Source organism: Tachypleus tridentatus, chromosome 5, assembly GCF_004210375.1.
Source record: "Tachypleus tridentatus isolate NWPU-2018 chromosome 5, ASM421037v1, whole genome shotgun sequence".
NCBI classification, from domain to species: Eukaryota; Metazoa; Arthropoda; class Merostomata; order Xiphosura; family Limulidae; genus Tachypleus; species Tachypleus tridentatus.
In genome coordinates this window covers 13,279,633-13,302,468 of record NC_134829.1, presented here as the reverse complement: position 1 = coordinate 13,302,468, position 22,836 = coordinate 13,279,633, and the positions used below count along the sequence as shown (strand labels likewise).

General features: G+C 31.3%; 1 protein-coding gene across 4 annotated transcripts in view; it reads left to right on the top strand.

Moving 5' to 3' along the window:
* Positions 1-20,379, top strand: part of U3-55K (U3 small nuclear riboprotein factor 55K) — a 52,961-nt gene extending 32,582 nt beyond the window's left edge. For 2 of the 4 annotated variants that reach the window (XM_076501274.1, XM_076501275.1), the window contains 7 exons: positions 1,408-1,500; positions 2,660-2,760; positions 3,115-3,249; positions 11,629-11,691; positions 16,260-16,399; positions 18,154-18,233; positions 20,172-20,379. In XM_076501274.1, coding sequence (XP_076357389.1) covers positions 1,408-1,500; positions 2,660-2,760; positions 3,115-3,249; positions 11,629-11,691; positions 16,260-16,399; positions 18,154-18,233; positions 20,172-20,318 — 759 coding nt within the window. In that variant the 3' untranslated portion in view covers positions 20,319-20,379. The remainder of the gene's footprint in view (positions 1-1,407; positions 1,501-2,659; positions 2,761-3,114; positions 3,250-11,628; positions 11,692-16,259; positions 16,400-18,153; positions 18,234-20,171) is intronic. The other 2 variants (XM_076501276.1, XM_076501278.1) reach the window with 2 other exon arrangements.
* Positions 20,380-22,836: the final 2,457 nt, after the last annotated feature.

Sequence of the window (22,836 nt, the reverse complement as noted above, 5' to 3'; positions counted from 1 at the left end):
AAAGTTTCTTTATATATTAAGTAAGAAAAGTATGAAAGGTTAATGGTATTTATTTCCATATCTTTTAACTAGAGAATGTTAAAAATTAGTGATTTTCATCTATTTTTTATGCATGAATTAAAGAGTTACAAAAATTAATGATGTTTATTCCTGGACTCAAGAATTTCAAAAAGGTAATGATATTTATCTTTTTTTTGTGAGTGTGAACAAAAATACTAGAAAGATCAGTACTGTTTATTTGTTCCATTTTTGAACTAAAGAATGTCAAAAACAATTATATTTATTTGTTTCTTTGTATGTGAAATGTAGAGTGTCAGTAGATAATGATATTTATCCTTTTGTTTGCGAACTAAGGAATGTCAAAAAGAGAATGATATTTATCTGTTTCCTTGAATGCATACTGTAGGACCCTAGAAATTTGTTACAGTAGAATATTTTCCGTATATAGTAAGACCTTATTTTAAGATGATTCATTACAGAACTGTTTTCTCTTTGAAAGATATTTTTCATGAGAGAGAAAAAACATGATGAAAATCCATAATTCTCTGAATATCACTTTTTTCATATTAATGGTTATCATGCATTAAATTATATTTGTAATATACAACAAAGAACGTGGAATAACAAAATGCATAAAGTAGACAATGTTCCATAACTTTCACAAATGTTCTGGTGTTTTTAGTGATGCACTGAACCATTAAAAAAGTCATCCACCGATACAATGCCATTCTTGTGGGAAAAAAAGGTTTCCTAAGAATCTACAAATCTCTATACAAAAAATAATGTAGTATGATATGTCATTGATAGATGAAAAAAACCTTGCTTGTCTATTAGTTATAACTAATATAGCCATAAACATAAGAGAACTACATGTACTGTCAAATCCCGAAAGAGAGGATGTGACAGGTGTTTATAGCAGTAGGGTCTTTTTTCCATAATAATGATATTGTAATTTACATTAAGTTCACCAGTGCCTAATAATGTAAGTTTATCATATTAAAATAACACATATAAATAAAAGAATGTATTTGTTGAAAGAAACTACATATATTAAATATAAAATGATAATTGATAAAAAATGTTGTTACCTAGCCTAACCTGATACCATTTTGGAAGGTCAGGACTTAGGTAACCTATAAATGTATGTCAGTTATTGCCATGTTTTCCATGATTTGTACCCATAAATTATGGTTATTCCAATCAGCAAGTTATAAAACCATTCAAACTGTCTGGATATATATATAAAAAAGAACTTTCTGATGAGCAATAAATGATTGAAATTCTGAGATGAAGGGAAAATATTTATAGGGTTTTCATAAGAATGTCTCACAACAAGATCTTGAAATTTCATGACAAGAATAATGAAATAAAATGAGTCTTTCAGCCAAATTTGCTTTGACATTACAGGCATCTGGCTGCCAAAACAAAATAATTCATATCTGGAACCCTGATACCATGGAACTAATTCATACATTTAAAGGTCATCGAGATGCAGTTTCAGTGAGTTGTGTAGTTTTTGTTCTCCAGTTTCAAACCTTTACATATTTTTATAGATTTTATCATCAGTACTGTTATTTCCTTGTTTGTGTGGTTTCATAAACAGTAATTTAAAACACATGAAAAATTATTATATGAACTAAATAATGACAGAAAGATTAATGCTGTTTATCTGTTTATTGATATTTAAACTAAAGAATGTTAGGAAGATGAATGATGTTTATCTGTTTTATTTTGGACAAACTAAATAACATAAAAAATATAGTGATGTTTATTTGTTTTTCATAGGTACTAAAATGATATCAGAAAGTTAATGTTGTTTATCTGTGTTTTTTTGTATGAACTAAAAAATGTTGAAAATTGTTTAGCAGTTCAATGCTTTTCAAAATGACAAAATTTTTCAATCTAACTAAATATTAACTAACAGATTTAGTGTTCAGTTACTGATACCTGAAGAAGGGCATTGCTCAAAACATCGTATTGATAATAGTGTGTGTGTATATATATGTGTGTGTGTATATATATATATAGTTAATTTCTTGGTGGTTTTTACCATCAACATTTTTCTTTTAACTAGCTATTAAATCAAGCTGAATTATTTGAAAATTACCTGTTGTGATATACTTAAGTTTGATACTTAATTCATTTTATGGACTATATTCCAAGTGCTACATTATAAGTAAATAAAAAAATCCTATTGTCAGTTTATAGTTTTTCCTGCTTTCCAACAATACAAATTTTAAAAGAAAATAATAAACTCACTGATATTAACTCTTAAATTTGTTGCTTTTTGCAAGAAAAACTAAACTATCTAAAAATTAGATTACATTATAATCTCTTAAAAACAGTTTGTCATGAATTTTGTTGCCAAATTTTGACAATAGGAAACTACATTTTTTTAATTTGAAAATGTCCAAGAAGGCTTTTATAAAATGTTCTACTAAATCTGTTCTCTAAGCTTACTTTGAATTATTGTAATACTAAAAATATTAATTTAATAAAAAAATGCATTATAGTTTTTCATGCTTTCAAAGGCACATTGGAGGAAATTATTTTTCTTGTATTAACTTTTAAATTTGCTGGTTTTTTTGTGAAGAAAACTGGCATTATTAATATCAAAAAATACTGTTCATTATAATTTTTTAATGGTGGTTATTTCCAGGGTCTCACTTTCCGTAAAGGTAGTCATCAGCTTTTCAGTGGTTCACGAGACAGATCAGTGAAGGTGTGGAACTTGGATGAAATGGCCTATGTAGAAACTTTGTGAGTGACTTTCAGAGATGTTATTTATATGTATAAGTTCACATGCTATGAATTATATTTGTTTGTAATTTATTTGAGTTGTATTGCAATTATATCAAATTGTAGTCTTTCTAAAGTTAGAAATTCAAGTGAATGATAAAGCTCTTACATTATCAATAGCTATTTATGTAACTATCTCAAATGGTTGTCTTTGTCTGAAAAAAAACCTAAAAAATATTAAGATAACAGCCCATTTAGACCATGTGTGCCAAGCTTAATCTCACTAGAGTGTTAGTGAGAGTATGAACACAACTTTTTACAGTGACTTACATTATATTTTAATTTATTTGCACTAACATCATTTTTGTGTTGTAGATTTGGCCATCAGGATGGTATAACAGCTATTGACAGTTTAACACGAGAGAGAGCCATTACTTCAGGTGGTCGAGACAGCACCATAAGAATCTGGAAAATAGTAGAGGAATCCCAGCTGGTGTTTCAAGGCCACAGGTTAGTGATAGTGTTAGATGGTCAGATCTAGTGATGTATGCTAACATTACACTTAAGGCTATAGTTTAGTAATGAATGCTGGAAATAGTGAAAATATAATAATAAGTGCACATTTTCTCATAACTAGTACTTAAACCTATAACCACATGTGTCACTGTTGCCATTTTTAATTACATTCTGTTCATGTTATGGGTGACATTCAAAATTTAATTAAACCACTTGAATATGAATGTATTTTAATGAAATTACAATTATTAAACATGTTATTATCTAAGATTTATTCTTCTACATTTTTTAAAGAAACGTGTAAAACAACAATTAAAACTGCAGGTTTTTACTTTCACACGATCTGCTTGTGGTTACAACATGTACCTTATGAGCTATTATACATGATACTTTGAGAATAGAATGAAGACTGTTGGCATAGAAGATCAAATTAAAGTTGCACCTGTCTTTCATTAGCATCTGGAAAATTTCCAGGACTTTACATTCTGATATTTCTAAGCTTAAGGTCAGCTACATTCACTTCCAAAGTCAAAGCTGCATTTCCAAGCAAGACTTTGAATTTTAATGACATGCTTACAACCAATAAAAAGAGGAGATTTTGCACTATTCAGTTGTAGCCTGAAGAAACCTCTACCAGTGTATGAATTTGTAGCATGATATAGAAATAAATATTAATTCATTGTTATTTTGAGGTGTATCTAGTGCTTGGCAAGTGTTTCTCACCTTATATGTATTAGTTTGCTAAACACTTAGATTGCAGTTAGGTTTTACATTTATATTTTAATTAGTTATGTATTATTCATGCTTATAAATGCATATTTAAAAATTTCATGACAGTATACACTTGATGTAGTTTGATTCGTGAAAATGTTTATGCAAGTTGGCATTCACATTGCAAGCATTAATAAAAGAATTTGTGAACATTTGCTCTATAATAACTGCTGGAACAGGTTTGCATATCTGCATCAAGAAGAAAAGACAAATTGGAGAGGAAAATTAAAAATAAACTGAAAGTGAAAATATAAAAACATGAAATAATGCATATGGCAGAACAAAAGATGGCAAAACAATCTATAAACATTTAAAAGGTATGCACATATTTCCATTTCTTAAATTGAATCATTTCATTCCACTGAACATTAATGATAATAACTAAAGTAAATGATATAAAAAATTACTTTAAAAACATTTGATATTCATTTAGGATTCTAAAGATTATGCAAGTGAAATGTAAAAACTATAAGATAATAGTATTTTTATACTCAAAATGAAAATGATATTGCATGCGAACTATTCAGAATCTGAGTGCAAATAACTACATTAAACAATGAATGTTTTATTATAAATAGTAGAAAAAACGAAAATGTCCTTTTTTTTCTAAAACTATGTAATTTTAGGATTGTTCAATACAAATTTGAAATTATTTCATCAACTAGTTTTATTTTTCATAAAGAACTTTCATGAGAGTTACAATGTAAATAAGTCATAGTTATTGAATTAAAGGAACAGTTTTGTAATGGAAGGTGTCACTGATGGAAGTGTGATGGTGTGTTTATGCTTTGTGGTAGGTAACTCATCTTAGGAGTGTAATTATTTTTTACCAAGTAACTTTTAATATATAATTAAACTACTTTATTATCAATGTTTGTGACTAAACTTTGTACCAAAACATAGTTGATGAAGTTAACTGTTTACTGTGTAGGGTTTAATGTCTAAATTTCAAAAAGGAATATTTAAATAAATTCTCAAGTTCTATTTGTCTGTATCATGTGGCATTTATTTGTTCTGATTTGACCTTTTTTCTTACATCATCACTATATAACATTTTATGTACATAAATCACATATTTATAGTATTAAATTAATAAGGTGTAGTTTAGTTCTTATAGTCTCCATTCTTCTTTGTTACAAGGTATAAACCAGAAGGTAAATACCCACTTCTCCTGCCTACCTGTTGCATTCTCTCTTTCACAAAATGTAAATAATTCTTTTTGATATTTGCTGTTACATCATTTATGACCAAGTTAAAGATGATTTTAATTTATTAAATGATGTATAATGCTAGCTTGTTCTCATGAAAGCTTTTGAGTTATTTGGCTATTAAATTAAAAGTTACTGTTGCTGAGGTCAGGTTGAACATCTAAGGGAATTATGTAAAGACATTGTTACTTTGGTCATGTTATTATTTTGCATTCTTAAATCACGTTTGAAATTATAAAAAAATATTATATGTATTATTGCTACTGCTGTTACAAGAAAGTAGGGTTAAGTTTCAATGGATATAAAACAAATAACAGACCAAAAATAAGTACTAAAATTGCATTTATGTAAAACTTTCATAAGAAACTTATTAAACTGAATTGGTTTAGGTTAGATACTGAAAAATAATATTAATAAATTTTTCCATGAAATATGCTCACAAGAAGCTTGTGCATTATGTAATTCAATATTATAACTTGAGCTATACATTTGTAATATGATTAAAGCTTGTATCATGGGATTAATAGTTGTACACAGTTACAAGAGCAATAAATTAATGAAATAAAATAAAAACATTTATAAACTATTATGGTCCTTATGCTGTTTAGGATGGATTATTATAATTTTCTGGGAGGATACTGCATTTCTGCACTCAGTTTAGCTATTGTCCCTTTGTTTGTGTCAGAGGTTTGCATGCCTCTAGCCTTTAGTGAACTTTTACATAACCTAACAAGATTTCTCTTGAATTATGCTACTGCATGATAATATCCCAATGCAACAAAAGCTCTCCACTAATAGGAAGACAACATCCCTTCATGCACAATAACGACAGCTAGAAACCAGGCTTCTGTACCTGTGGTGTGCAGAGCACAGATAACCCATTCTGTAGCTTTGTGCTTAATTACAAACAGATACACAAAAGGATAAAAAACATAGAACAATAACACATAAAAAACAAACAATTTTCCCTAACTATTACAATTTGTTTGGCTTTCTAACTGTGTAACAAGAGCTGTTGCAAACTCATCCAAGCTAGCTATTATGTTTTTGGTGGAAACAAAATTTGTTCTAACAGAGAAAATTACTATTCTCAGAAAACAATGAATATATCATATGGTAGATGAAAACCTTGCTTTCTCTTTGTTATAGATAATATAGAATTAAATGTAAAATAGAACTATTAACAAATCCTGAAAGAGATGATGTTAGGTGTGTGTGGCAAGAGAGGTATGATTTTCTCTTTGATGGCTCTGTAACCAAACAAGATTGAAGGCTATAAAAGTCATGGTCTGTCTGAGCAATGAAACTTTTATAGTAAATTATTTAAAATTGAATTTCGAGGGATAGTGAATAAAATAGAGAAGAAAGGATGCCTAGAGAAAATGTCACATTTCTTACACTACACGAAATTCACGATTTTTTTTAAAATATTGTCTTATGAAAGTAAGAGCTTGAAACTTGTGTACTATTAAAATATGGGTTATTAGCTTTGATTTTATGCTATACTAATTGGTATAATTTAAAAAAAAGTAGTTTAATTAAGTTTTAAATGTAAATCACTAAAATTTTGTGACATCAGCAAAAAAGGATGTCAGTGATGATAGGGTTAAGGTTAGATTAGATAAATAATAATCATAATAAAAAACATTTTTGTGAGGCACACATGCAAGCAGTTCAGTGTAGCTCAAGAATAATGAAATTCAATATTGTAATATGAGCCACATGTTCTGCAAATGATTTACAACTTATAATGGCACTAATAGTAGTTAGATATGGTTCAAAAAGCAGTAAAACAATAAAATTTAAGTGTGTCTAAATATGTATGTATGTATATGTGTGTATATATACATGTATAGATGTATGCTGAAGAAAAGTATTCTTAATCTTAACAAGAAAATCTCTTTGTGCTCAAACTAGTAAAAAATGTAGTTACAAACATTTATTAAAAATACACTACTAAAATGTCTGATTTTTTATGTAAAAGACTTCTAATATTTGTTGAAAGTCTGCCAAAGTTGTGACGATACACACAATATTATTAAAACTTAGTAGTACCAAAACTGTAATGAGTACAAAGTGGTTATGTTCTTGGTCTATTTGACAGAGCCTATGTGAGGAGAGTTAATGAGCCGGATGATTAATCAGTTAGCAAATTACACTAATTATCAAGCTCTAACAACAGTTTGCATTTCTGAAATATTAGCTGATGCCTTTATGAAATTCTTATCCATACCCATAAAAAATATAATGTATCAATAATGATCATTGAATCATCATCCTACAAAACATTTTTTAGCAAATGCTCAGAGCAAGTAGAAGACCTGCCAAACAGATTGGATCAATACCATAATCATCACAATAAATAAACTTGGTATTCAAAAAACTGTGTAATTTTGAAGTCTAGTTCAAAGAAGGTTCAGCTTAATCTTCACTTTGATCAACTTGTGTTATTAGGTTGTACTAGTTTCAGAAAATTCCACTCCTCATCAGTAACCCTAAACACCAGTTATTAAAACAAAGAGAAGTAAGCTCACTTATTCAGTGTATAGGTTTTTTTCTCATGGTGATGTAAAACATGTTCACACCAACAGTATATTTGAACATCATAATCATTAGGTGTTTAATGGAGACAAAGAAAAACTAGATCAACACTGCTAAATTGGCAGCTAATGTATTAAAAGGCTTTGAAACGTTTTCAAACACCTTTGTAGTAGCTTAAGATATAGCATGTGCCTTCTGTAGAATCCAGTTTTTTTCATTCTTTCTAAAAAAAGCTGAATGACTTAAAATGTTGATCAATGTGCCTCCCTCAAGAGGAAAGATCTTATTTCTGTGTTCTTTGACCTGGGAAGGCATACAACACTACATGTAGGTATGGCATTTTACAGGATCTCAACTCCTGTGGGTTGCATGGCCATTTACCCATTTTTAGTCAGAACTATTGACTATATAGGTGATTCCAAGTATGCTTGAGTTTGACACTTTCCTGTTCTTTTTCACAGGAACTTTATCCCTGGGGGCTGTCATGTTTGTCACACTTTTCAGTATCAATACTAATGTTATCACTACACAACTTCCTTCTAATGTTGCAAGTGGCTCTATGTCGATTATTTCAACATCTCATGGTGGTCATCAAGCATGAGATTTATAGAGCAGCAGCTTCAAACTGCCCTCAGTCTCTTGTCTAAGTGAACAATAGCAAAAAGTTTTACCTTTTCTTTCTTCAAAACTGTTTGCATGCACTTTTGCCACTAATAGATTATGCACGCTGATTCCAAGCTCTGTCTCTGTGGTGATGTTCTCCCAGTGGTTCCTAAGGCAAAATGTTCTTTGAGGGGGTTTTCTTTGACTGTAAACTTTCATTCCTCACACAAAGCAGCTACCTCTCAAGTGTACAAAGGCACTGAATTCTCTGTGTTCTCTCTCCCACTTCTTGGGAAAACGATCAATGTTCTATGCTCAAGATTTGTTGAGCTTTCATTCACTTCGAACTGAACTATGTATCTCTGGTCCAGGGCTCTGCTAGGACCTTAGCCTTGAAGATACTGTACCCTATTCACAATCTGGAGCTTTGGTTTTGCACAGGGGCTTTTCACACTTCTCCAATCGAGAGTTTATACACTGAGTCCCACAAACCTCCTCTTAACCTCCACCACTTGTAACGTTTTTGCAGTATGCTTCTAAACTTTGATCCTTACCACAGCATCTTACCAGGTATTGTGTCTTTCTTCCTTTGTAGGCTATGCCATTTTAAAATAGATGATCTGCCATTCTTCCTTATGACCTTTGTATCCAGGCTAAGTTGGCTAAATTTGGTCTGTCCTTGGATGGCATTGCTCCACTGCTCAGCCCATTCCACCATTAATTATTTACCATCTCTGCCTGTGACTTTTTTTTTAGTCATCTGAGGAAGACAGATGTTCCTGATTGGAAGTACCCTCTCTATTTGCTGAACATCTTTTGAACCATTATTATATACCTTGTTTATACAAATGGTTCAAAATCAGGTGACTCTGTATGCTGTGTGATATTCAAAGATGATTTGCCCTTGTTTTTCTTCTCTTTCTATCTGGTTTTTATGGACACCTGACCATGTCGGTATTCGTGGGAGCAAACTTGCTGATGTCATGGCTAAGTCTATCTGCTTTGGTACTGTTACATGTAACTGAAGACATCTCCCACTTGTACTCTACCAAAGCCTTATCTAGTCCTTCCTGGATGATGCACAATCAAATATTTGTATGATTACTACACATCTATATAAGATTAAAAAGATGCAAAACACCTGATTAAATCCTTACTGACAAACTTGGGGACAACAACAAGTCTGTTTAGCATTTCAAATTTTTAATTTATCTTGTTTGTATAGTTTTAAGTTATAGATTTTTGGAAATTTTGTTGTTAAATGGTTATTTTAAAAACTATGTAAAGTACTTGCTTTCATTGTGCATTTTGTGTATACTTATTCTGTGCTTCAAATATTGTAAATATGCCAAATAGTATTATTTTCTAATAAAACTAATTTATGTGCATATTCTAATAACAGCATACTCATTTTCTCTTCTGTTCATATTGTGTCTGTCATACACTAAAAGTAATTATTGAAAGGTATTGAAGAAATAAAACTTTTTTATTATTAATGTTGAACAGAAAGTTACATTTTATATCTCCGATGAGTTCTAATGTGTTTCTTATTTATTATTTACCTTTATCCATTTTGGCAGTTATGTAGCTAAAAAAATGTCACTCTGATCAACAGTAAAAGCATTTACAGGTAGATACACAACTTGTATCCTAGGCATATGCTGATATGGATGATATTTTTCTAGCTATATTTTTGGCTAAGCTCAAGCCCTCTTTAACAATTATAATTTCTTTTTAATAACTTAGATGGCCTTGTATGTGTTGTTTGAGGATATAAAATTTTCAAATACACATATACAATAAAAAAGCTTTTCTGTTATCTGAATAGTTCACCCTTGCAAAATTTGTAGCTTACCATACTCACTAACTATAAATATCCTGACTTATTGTTTTCTCATAGAAAACTATACCTGTAACTTTCAAACAAAAATTCCATAATACAAAAATATTAATACTACTGAAACATGAAAAGAAACTCTAAAAGATTTGCAGGTTAGTAGGTGTTTTTCTTTTTTCTTCTTTTTCCTAAGTGTTGTGAACTTCATGTTAGGATCCATTGTTCATCACTCTAGGAACTTTGAATAGTCACTTTCTTGAAAAGATAAATTACTTTACATTGTTTTAAGCCATTGGTTATATCTCTTTTCAAAGCTTTATTAGTAGAATAGACATATCCCACTTGCTATAACAGCTTGCCACACATGGCTGTAGAAGTAAAATCACTGACGAGAAAATCACCTGAGAAACAAAACATAGATAAGTCTATTTCAAAGATATGAATTTTCCTGAGTATATATAAGCATTTACTTTAGGATGAGCAGAAAAATTCTAAAAAAACTATAAGTAATACCCATCAGAGCTGCTTAGAAATTAAAGTTTAATCAATTTTACATTTCTCTTTCCAAATTACTCCAAATAACATTAGACTGTTATTTTTAATTAAATTTTGAAATTTGATAAGCAAATGTGAACTCATCATAAGAAAGCTGCTTGTGAGTTGTATGTAATAGGGTTAAAACTGGACACTGGAATTACTTCAGCTGTCCCTATAAAAGACATTTTATCTCACAAGTTTCATCGGCATCATAAAATATCAGTGATTTCAGAAACAAAATTATATGCTAGGTATTAGTGTAAAGGCTATGCATTCCATCATCAAGGCACTTGTCTTTTCAATTGGGACATTTCAGCTCTACAATGACCCTACCAACACAAACAAGCTGGAAACTATAAAATTAGTTCTCCAATGAATTGCTGAAAAGAACAAACCACAAATAGACAGTACCACCAACACTTGTAACTGACTCACAGATAATACTACATAAAGTCAGTGTTAAAGCACTCAAAAGAAACACTTTTATCACATTTGACAAATTCTGGCAAGATATCAACCTCCTCTGTGAAAGTGGCTGTTAGATGGTCTTCCTCAATATTCAGAGGAAAACCAGTGTAAAACAAAGTATTATGTAGTATAGCTCAGAAAAGCAAATGATTGGAGATTAATAGGTCAGTATTTTTTCTTGCTTTAGTTAATATATCAGCTTCATTTGTTGATTATATTAGTTAAAAGATCAGTATATAATGTATTTAAAGTTTTGTGGTTAATATGTAGTTGAAATAAAAAACTGTGTTAATCATTAGCAAGTTGGAAAACATTAATATTTGATTCTTGTTTTAATAAATACTTTACAAAAATGGCTTATTAACCAAACTGTAACTTTGTATTTTTTTTATTTTTTTTATATTTCAGTGCTTCAATAGACTGTGTTCAGCTAATCAATGAACAACATTTTGTTTCTGGTACAGATGATGGGTATGTATTTTTCTCTTTTCTCAGTATTTTTCAGTTTGCTACGATTGTAGGGTTTTGAGGAAAAACATTTTTGTTATATAATTTGTTGCAAAAAACAGTAAAATTGGTGTATACTATAAAGTGTATGAAAGTAAATACATGCATGTTTACACAGAAGTGAAAAACCACAAAAATAAAGTATGGTAAGCAACACTGAATTAAAATAAAAATTGATTAAAAGTACTTGATTTAGTGGAGTAAAAGGAGACTAATAGCTTCTCCATTGACTAGAATACTTTTTTTCTGTTGTTTTTTTTCCTGTGATGATTGTATGTTTAATGTTCTGTCATTTTCTTTATTTTTACTTTTTTGTTTACTTTTGTTGCATATGTTCCTTGATGTTTTACTTTCTTTTATGTACTTAATTTTTTATTTATCCTTTAAAATCATGGGCATAAAAGGTATATCTAAAACCTTTCAACTGTTTCTAACATTAAGAACATCAATCAAGAAAGAAATCATAGAACAAAGTATATTTACAATTTTATCCATATTTTAATTGCCTTAAAACTGCACAGCCAATGTAGTTTTCTGTGATGACAAGAAACCCACTTGAAGTACAAATGTATCAGAGGACAGCTGGTATAGGTATTAACATTTTTACTAATAAAGCAAAAAACAACATTTCGACCTTCTTAAGTCATCTTCAGGTGGTTTTTGTATTACAACATGATGTGTTTTTAATCTTACGTTGACTGCTGATCAGTTTAAATGCATCACTTTCATATCTTTTTCAAAATTGTAGCTGCTATTTGAGCTATACACAAAGATCATCTTAAACTTATGGATATGCTATAGTAGCTGTTTTAGCTTTTCTAGATTATAGCTGTTCCAAAAGTTAACTATCCACTCAAATCTTATCAAAATTATAACTATTCAGTATGTCACTTTCATTTTTTTTCAAAATTATAGCTACTCTGTGAATTACACACTTGGATCTTTTCAATATTGTATACCCCTCAGTGTGGATGCCTGTATGTAATGATGGAACCACCCAGAGAAGGTTCTGTCTTTTCAGTTAACCACTTTAGGATTGAATGTAAATGTCCACCCACGTGTTTGCTGCGTATGGAGACCCGTGAAGGGGAGGAAAAGATCCAGTTGGCTGAGGGATCCAATTCCAACTCAACTCTTTGGCCTTGAATTCGTTTAGACAGCTGCTCCTCTGGGTCAGTTGCAAAGTTCAACTGAGTACAAATTTTGGATGTTCTCAACAGGTGTTATGGGCTTTGTATCTGATGCTGCTAGTCTTTAGATGTGGTGTCCATGAAATCCTGGTATTGCTGCTGAAATTTCTGCTTTCATCTATGTATCATGTCACTTCATAAGGCTCTATGGTAGGTAGGATCAGTGGACAGCACGTTTTTCACTTTTACTTCAGGCTTCTCGCACCTCTCACCCACTTACTTCTAAGGTGAAACAACCCATGATCAGTAAGCAACCATGCTTGGAGGGCTCTGATACTCATTTTCAAGCTACAGTTGATAACATACTTTGATTCCTCATTTTTTATTCACTATTTGAAAACTCCTCTGGGCAGGTGTTACCATTCTTTATTCAGAATGGCTTAGAAGGACTCACTGGCTCTCCAAAATCTGTCCAGAAATTAAGATGCTGAGACATTCTGGTTAAATCATCAAACCCAGAATACACCAAACTCCTCTTAGAGATTTGTCTATTCAGGTTACTCCCCATGCTACTCTTAATACATCTCAAGGAGTTGTTGCTGAGAGGTATCTTCTTAACATCCTCAAATCAGAGATTCTCACCAGTCTTTCCAGTCAAGGAATTTCAGCCGTGCAACATATCTTCACTTACAAAGATGGAGTACTTCATCTTACCAGTTTTCTCATTTTAACATTCATATCTCCACATCAATTACATCTGTGAAGGTGGGTTACTTGCATTGTAAGTATTTTCTATTTCTCTCTATGGTTTCCAGTGCCAGCAGTTTGGTCACTCTGAGACTTCTTGCTGTGGCTCTGTATGCTGTGCCTGTTGTAATTGCAAAGACCACAAGACAGATTTATGTGACCAGAAGCTTCATTACATCAATTGTGATGGCTCCTACCCTTTCTATTCCCATTCTTGTCTGAAGTGGATAGAGAAAAAAGAGGTACAGTGCTTGAGGACTGTTGACAACATATACTATCCTGAGGAATGGAAATATTTTTTTTTCATATTATCAAAGATATATGCTATATCACCTCAGTGGGTGTGCAGACCGATCTTTCTGCGATCCTGAATAGTCTTTTTCATTTTATTATCAGAGTTTGTTGCCCTCTATGAAAAATAGAGTTGACAGGTCCACATCAGCTACTGTCTCTGTCCTTACGTCTGTTTCTGGTGGCTACTCGGGTTCTTCTCTATTGATTCCAAGCTGCAAAACTGTTATGTGGTCATGCCCACGGTCACTAAACTCACTGTCTTCTAACAGAGGTCTGCCACCTAACTTGGGCAGAATCCATGGAGGTTGACAGACCTCTGTCTTCTAAAGAAAAGAGAGGGAGTCACAAACCAAAGGCCATTAATCACTTAACCCTTACTCAGTAGCAATGACCACATTGATATAGTGGAACTGTTGAGGTGTACGTTCTAACTTAGACAACATTATAGCCCTGATTGATTTGTACTGTCCAGTATGTATCTCCTAACAGGAAATTTTCCTCTGTCCTGTTATGCTGTTACCATAAAGCAGTTTTCTTTTCCCTCTATAAGAAAGATAGTAATAGTGTGTCTTTGCTGGTTCCACATCTGTATTGCAAGCCATTTCACTTGAGGCTGAGGCAATTGGTCTCTTTTTGGGTCACACAATCATTATTTATGCTATCTACCTGTCTTCAGGAGAGACAGTCAGTTGGACCTAGATGTTATTTTACTTTAATTGTCACCTCCCATTCTTCTCTTATGTGATTTTAATGGACATACTCCCTGTCTATAGTGGTGCTGACATTGATGTAAGAGGTCATTCTGTGGAGTGTATGTTCTCATATCATAACCTCTCTTTGTTCACTGAAGATTCCTTTACTTTCATGCACCCAGTCAGTCTTTTTACAGCTACAGAGCTATCTGTCTGCTCACTTGATTCTCATTTTTCTTGAATTGTGGAGAATGACCCATGTGGCAATGATAATTTTCCGCTTCATTTTGTGAGAAACTGACCATGGTTAATGCCACCTGAAGTGCATATCATAGTGAAAGTTGGACCAGAATGACTGGCACTCTTTCACCACTATCTCAGAACTTAATATGTTTACCACCTATTAATGATTGCAGGGGAGCAGTGACTGACTACATAGTCCAGGCAGGTGCTTGTTCTATTCCTGTGACCTCAACATGTCTTCCATGTTATCCTCATCCATAATGGGCTCCTGCCTGTCAGGAGGCATAGAAGGCTAAAAAAAATGAGTGTGGGAGATCTTCCCTCTTTTTTTAACCACATTGTTTATCAGTGGACCCTTTCCCACACTTGGCAGAATAGGCATCCAAACCAGAAGGAATTTTGAATTACATTTACCTCCAGCATCTCTAGTTTCTCTAGCTCGAAAGTTGATTCACCTGATTTAACTTGAAACATTTATCAGGGAAGCTTTTCTCAAGAAAGAACATTGAGTTTCCATCTTCCTTGATCTCGAGAAGGGTTATGACATGATGTGGAGATAGATAATTTTACATGACCTCCTCTCCTATGGCTTGCATGGCCATTTGTCCATTTTTACTTACAGGCTCTTCCAGGTCCTTGTAGGTTCTACACTTCCTTATTCATTCCCACAGGAATTTGGAGTCTCTCAGGGCTATGTCTTTGAGTATCACAGTTTTCAGTATTAAGATTGATGCTTCGTGAGCAGCAGTTTTTAGCTTTTTTTATGAGCCATTGGTCTTTTTAATACTATTTATGTTTTACCTTTTTATGAGATTTCAACAACAAAAAAAATAATTTTTTAATACGTATCATTTTTACCTTGTTCGTTTTTGACTATTTTATATCTGTTGCTATGATTTTATTTGTTTTTTTTCATTTTCTTACATTTTTCAGAGAATTGTTTTGCTTCAAAAACAAAATAATTTTTTTTCCAACTGATGGTTTGCTCTTTTATTGATTATTTGGCACAGATAGCTTCATTGATTTGCACCATTCAGTGCCAACCAATCAACTTCAATATTATAATTATTCAGTAAATCACTTTTATCTCTTCAAAAAAGTATAGATACCCCCATAAGTTACATATTCAAGGCTTTTGAAAATTACAACTATTTTGTAAATTTCATGCTCAAAGCTTCTCAAAATTATAGTTACTCTGTAAGCCACACTCATGTCTTCTCATGTGAAAATTGTAATTACACTTCAAACATTCAGGGCTTACCTGTAAAACAGTCTGTTGTCTTACCTTGTGAAAATTCATGTGTTTTAGGACACACATTTAGGTTACTCTGTAAATAACTTTGTAACTGTATGTAACTGACACACTTGCTATTTTTGTAATCTTGGCAAAATAAATTATGATGGTTCTTAAATCTGTTTCTTCTAGAACGTTGTCTGTATGGGGAGTTTTAAAGAAGAAACCAGTAACTAGTGTACAGCTAGCACATGGTCATGCTCCTGAAAATCAACTTCCATTCTGGATTTGTTCAGTTGCATCTCTTCAGAACACAGACATTGTTGCTTCAGGTTTTGTTGAGCATTATTCTATCGGTTGATATGCCTTAAGTTGATTTCAGACTTTCTTCAATCTGTCAAATATTGTAAATATTTTCTATGATACCACAAATATCTTAAGTTTCTGTGTAACACTGGGTAAAGTGTAGCTAAATGATTATTGGAATTTAATAATCAGTTGACCACCAAGTTCATTAATTGATTACATTCAGTAATTGGTTATTCTTATATGAGGCTAATCCTCCTATTTTCATACTATTTTAGTTTTTTTTATTTAAAAGCATTTTAAAAATCATTCATTCAACAGACATTTATAGGTAGAAAAGTTTAATATTAATGTACTTTTTTAAAACTAATTTGTTATACACGAAGATGTATTATGTGCACAATGTAATACAAAGCCTGTAACAAACTTAAAATATTATTAATATCATTCTTTAAGTTTCTTCCTATAAATTTTCACAAGAGTGTTCTAGTAGAGCTAAAAAAAGCAAGTTCTGGTAAAAAGTAATTTTCTTTATATTTCATATGATAAAACCAGTGAAGATTTTTTCACATTGTGTGGTAGATAATTTATAATTCAACGAAAATGAATCATCACAGATTCTAGAAAACCAAAGAATGCAATTAATATTTACTGTTTGCCAAGAAAGCTTGTGATAATGCCAGATGATCTCTTTATAGGGATGAAAGTTGATATGAAAATCAAAAATAATAATGAGAAATGATAACACTACTTGGACAGTTGGAATAATTGAAAACTAATAATTTGAAATTCTAATTTTTATGACATTAATCAAGTTATTTATAACTTTGATGAATCAGTTATTTTACATAACACCAGTCAGTGTTACAGATAACTGACTAATTAAGTTAATTCCTACCTTGGGTATTATTGATTATTGTTCCTTGAGATATTATGATACTTACAATGATGTTTCAGATAATATAGTTCTATTTTTAGGAATTATAGTTTATTATTATAATACAGGTATTAATAGTGGCCTCTACAATGATATTTACTAATTTTGTTGTTGTTGGACTGCTAAACTTGTATTAGTATTTATGATTTTCATGTTGTACATTCATATTAGATTTTAATATTCATAATGAGATTCACTGTCTATGCATGTGTCCAATAGCTACTCCTAAACCACTGGTTGCACTATCTTCTAAATGTAACCAAAAGAATTATCTGAGTTCAGAAATTTACATAAAGGTAAAACTTTTCATCTCAACCTACAGGAAAACTCTTTCTCATAAACTGCTGGACTCACTAGGATAAAATGTTTCACCCAACTCCTTAAGGAACCTGAGTATTTCACAAAAAACATTTTACAGGAATTTCACAAAAGAGAACCCCAAATTTAGCATTGCTATATATTAGAACACTTAAATAAGTAGACCTATTATTACTATTCATAACTTGGTTAAAGAAATTACATTTGTATTATCATGGCAATGATCATTAAACTTGCATAACAGTGGCCTTGTAAATGTGGGCCCTAGCTTTGTAGGATACTTAGTAGAATATTATCTATATTTCTGTAAGTTATAGTTTATGTTATGTTTTTAGTTAACTTTTATCATACTTTGAAAAGCTCTAAATCAGTTTATCTTAATATATACTGTGTTATTGTTTTATATTTCTTTATTTTGTTCTTGTTTTACAGTATTGTCATAACTAATTATTGATTTAGGTTTAACTGATCACAATTAGTTACTGTTGTAGGTTCATATGATGATAATTTTTTTTCTTGATCTAGGCTCACATGATGGTGAAGTTAGAATATGGAAATGTGGAGAAGACTTTCGAAATTTCACGCTCTTGGGTACAGTTCCTATTGTAAGTTAATTTTTTTGTATAACCCCCTGAGTCTAATATATTATATCTGTGTTACAGTTATATGAAAGGATAACATTGGCTTTAAGTTTTACTACTTTTTCTCTTGTATAAAACTTGTGTCATCTTCATGATATAGATCTAGCATGGCCTAGTGGTTAAAACAACTCGCAATCTGCAATAATCAGTCTCACTGTTCATTGTTAAAAGAGTTAGCCCAAAAATTTGCAGTGGGTAGTGATGACTAGCTACTATTCCTCTGGTCTTTCACTTGCTAAATTAGGAATGGTTAGTGCAAATAGCCTTTACATAGCTTTACACAAAATTCAAAACAAATAAAACCAATCTTCATGAAATATCTAAAACTTTAATAGTCTCCCTAAGCTCACATTTAAAGATATTGATAGTTAGTATTATTAATTCTACATATTTGCTTTAACCTAACATTAAGAACTTTCTTGTGATTTTCCTCTTTTACCAACACTGGATGCTTGCTTTCTTGTTTCCACTTCATTTGACACTGCATGCTTTTTTGTTACTTTCCACTTCTACCAAAACTTGTAGAAGGTGCTTCCTTTCTACTTTTCACTTCCTAATACTGAATGCTTGTTTCCAACTTTCCACTACTATTAATACTCAACTCTTGTTTCCTACTTCCACTTCAATTAATACTGTACACTTGCATCTTAATTTACACTTCTACTAATACTGAAGAGTGCTAATAAGAGGTCTAATATTCTAGTCTACTGCTCTTCTCTTTAAGAAAGTGATTGTAAACATTTTGGGGTGGTCTTAAATTACTACTTTTTCCACATGCTCTTGAGTCTTCCATGATTCAACCATTTCAGTATGACAAATACTGTATAAAGACACACACTTTTACCTATGGGTGTCTTAAATTCTGTGTAAGACAAGTTTTTCCTCTGGCAACAGTTGACCTGTGGCTGTATTGGATCCTGTGCAAAGATACACTAGGTTATACCTGGGCATTACACATCCTGTTTAAGACACCACTTTATCCCTGAATACATTTTTGCTCATATTAACCTTCCCTTCCATTGATAATAGCCTATTTCCTCCAACATGGGTAAAATTGTGTATAATTTAACTTTATTGAAGTGGTTCTTTGCAAAATTAGTATCCAAAACGAATCTTTCCTTGTCTAACACTTTAGTGTAGAACAAAGTTCTCAGCAGAATGATTCTTTGCTATGCACATTGCATTCTTCTTTGTTTATATATATGTGTATCTGCAGGTTAGTAAAGGAACAGTCCATTAGTTTTAAGTTGCAGTTGCAATAAAGGATACCAGCATCTCAATAAAATAATATTTATGCTGCTATAAAAGATAATTTAGCAAATGATAGTGTTTCACATCCATTTGATATGACTAGGTGTTCTTTGAGGGATATGTGCATGCATTCATCCAAATCTGTTTTTACATGTGAATAGTTTCAATACAGTAGATTAACTGTTTGCTTGGTTCACCTGCACAGTCAATTTTAGTATTTTTAAAACTAGATATGAGCTTCTTAAAATTGCACCATAGACTAGGCTTATTAAAATCAACAGTAAATCTCATTTAAAATCATTACAGTCAACCATGCCCTATCTAAGAGCAGCAAGTAGGCCTTTAAAAATTAATAATTTTGTGTATCTAATTTTTTAATGATTCATTTACATTATCATTTTTAGTTGGTTTATTTTTTTATATAGAAAAATATTTGTAAAGTTAAATCCATCTTCTGATAACACCAATAATAGTATTTTAAATATTCTTGGCAGTTGTTTGTATACAAAAACATTTGCAAGTTATATCATTGGTGTCGTACAGATGCAGTAAATTGTTTTATACAAAGAAACTAAAGTATGAGCTTGGATAAAACTAAAGATCCTAAATTTTCACTTGAATTTTAAATCATTTTTAAACTTTGATTTCCAGAAAGGATTTATTAATGCATTGCAGTTTACAAAGGATGGGAAACACCTTGTGGCTGGTGTAGGACAGGAACACCGACTTGGACGATGGTGGAGAATAAAAGAAGCCAGAAACTCCATTGTTATTATTCCTTTGTCATTTAAAACATAATTTACAAGTAAACTGTGTTATAGTTGGTATGAAAAAAATCAATAAAAGTTATTTTTTGAAACATTGTGTTGTTAGATGTTGATTCTAATGGTTTTAATCTATATACTGATGTGATCATTTTTTATTTATGTTTTGACTACACGAGATCAACAAAATAGTATTTTTTTCTGTTGAAAATATAAAAATTATTAGTTATGTACTATGAGCTTTTGCAAACTTAGTAAACCTCTAGTAAGACATATCATTCAAAAACAATTACTAATTTCTTTAAATTTCAGCAAGTTTGAGGTGGTACATATCTTCCTTTTAAAATTTATATTTGCATCATATGTCAGCATCATATATCCTGATTTCTTGAAACTAAAACCAGGATGCCTGTGCACTTCATAATTTTTATTCATTTTTTTAAACTGTTTATTCATTAAGTTTCTTATGAGTACATTACTTTGTTGGTTTTCTTTTACAGAAGACTTTTAAAAGGTTGCTGTTACTAACCTGAGCTACTTTTTTTTTAGATTAATTTTTAAAGACTTCTATAAGTGTCACTCTGGACTATGGTGTTCTAGCCCAGGTTCCCTTTGTTTATTCATCATTATTACTCTGCCTAAACCATCTACAAAGGAATAGATTTAACTTGGTTTTTTCTGTCTCAATCTGTTAACACAAAAACATTAAAAAAGGCATGTTGAGCATGTGTTTATTATTATATTAATGATAAAATGTCTAATTTCAGACCAAAAATTAGTTGAGAAGAGACTTGGTCAAACAATGATAACAACTCGGAGCTTACACTCGAGAATTAGGACAATATTGTCTTTGTTATAATAAGCTCAGTCATTAAAACCATGAAACAAAAAAAGATGTAAAGTAGTGAAAATTTATAATAAAAAATATGTAAAAAATATTTGCTTGACTTTTCCTTCAGTTCATTTCAATTTTGGTTCATACCTTCTATATTATAAGTACTAAATTGAAAAAATTTATTTGAAAGGTTGGTTACCCTTGCTAAACATCATGCTTGAGTACCTGCATCACACCAAGCTTAAGTTGTTTGTGCTTCCTTTATTCTCTGTACAACTTTTCCTGAGTTTGTAATTTGTGAATATATTTTAGCTTTCCTATTGATTTTAAGCAGACATGAATGCCATAAGCTACTTAAAAATTAAAATTTTGAAGTTTATTTTGGATGTGTCTCTATTTCTTATTTGATTCTGATACTGTAATGCTTGTAAATAGTGATTGTGGAATGTCACTCTATAAAACTATGTAGAATTTACAGCAGAGAAGAGGTTGAAGTGAATACTGGATTGAAGAATGTAACAAGATCTAGGGAAGGCACTTTCTCAGACTTAAAAGTTTTACCAACAATGTTGAAAACTGTGCCTGAATACTTAAGATTGTGAAATTGATGAATGTCTCACTGAGCTTTTCCAGCCACATGTTGTCGTATTGAGGCGTACTACATGTTTCTTCCTACATGTGTAACATAATCTTTTGGTAAATTTTAATACATGCAGGTGTATGTGGTTGCAACTCAAAACATCATGCATAAAAGTCTCTAAATTACTTTTGCCCTACCTGTTTATTGTACCAGATCATTCACTTTTAGTATGATGTGTGTTCTTGTGGAAAAGATTTCCTTAAGGTTGAACTTTCTATGTAGAAGTGAATAGCGATCCTTTCCAGCAACAGGTTAGGTGATACATTGAAGATATGACCTCCATTGTTTGTCAGTAATGTAGATAGTGTGCACATCCTGAGAAAATTTGCTTCACACAATTATGTACATAATGCACTGTCTTCTCAAATGGTTATCTTTTTCTCTCTTTCTCTTTCAAGCTCAAATTCTCATTCTAGAAAGTAAAGCTAGATTATTCAATTTTAAGGTAAGATACTCTCATAAGGTTTAATCATTAAAGTTAACAAGTCCTTAAGAAGAATTAGAGACGAACTGTATAAATAAAGACACCATCTTTGGGATCTTGCATTTGCCACATTGTTTTTTTGTTTTTTTAACATTTAATGATGATTATTTAGCTGTTTTTTTTTAGTGTTCAGTCCATTTCATTCTTCAGGTTCCATACAGTACTACTAACCACTAAGTCATACCAACAAAGTCAGTACTACTAACCACTAAGTCATACCAACAAAGTCAGTACTACTAACCACTAAGTCATACCAACAAAGTTGTTATCCAACATGCAATGATTTTCTTCAGCTTCTTTAAGCTTGACAACCAATTCAGTGATACATGATTCATTCAAATGTGAAGTTTCTACTGTACAAATAATGTCAGAAGTTTCTGATAAAGACCATAACTACAAACATATTTTTAGTCATTATCTGCATTTAGGATTCATGACCACATGACTAATGGATGCAGTTATGCATTCTATTCTATCATGATAATAGTGCTCCATTATTGGTGGCATTGGTATCCAAGACAAATTCATCATACAGTTGTGGATATGTTAACACTGCAGCTTTTCACTAAAGCATACTTCAAGAACATTATAGC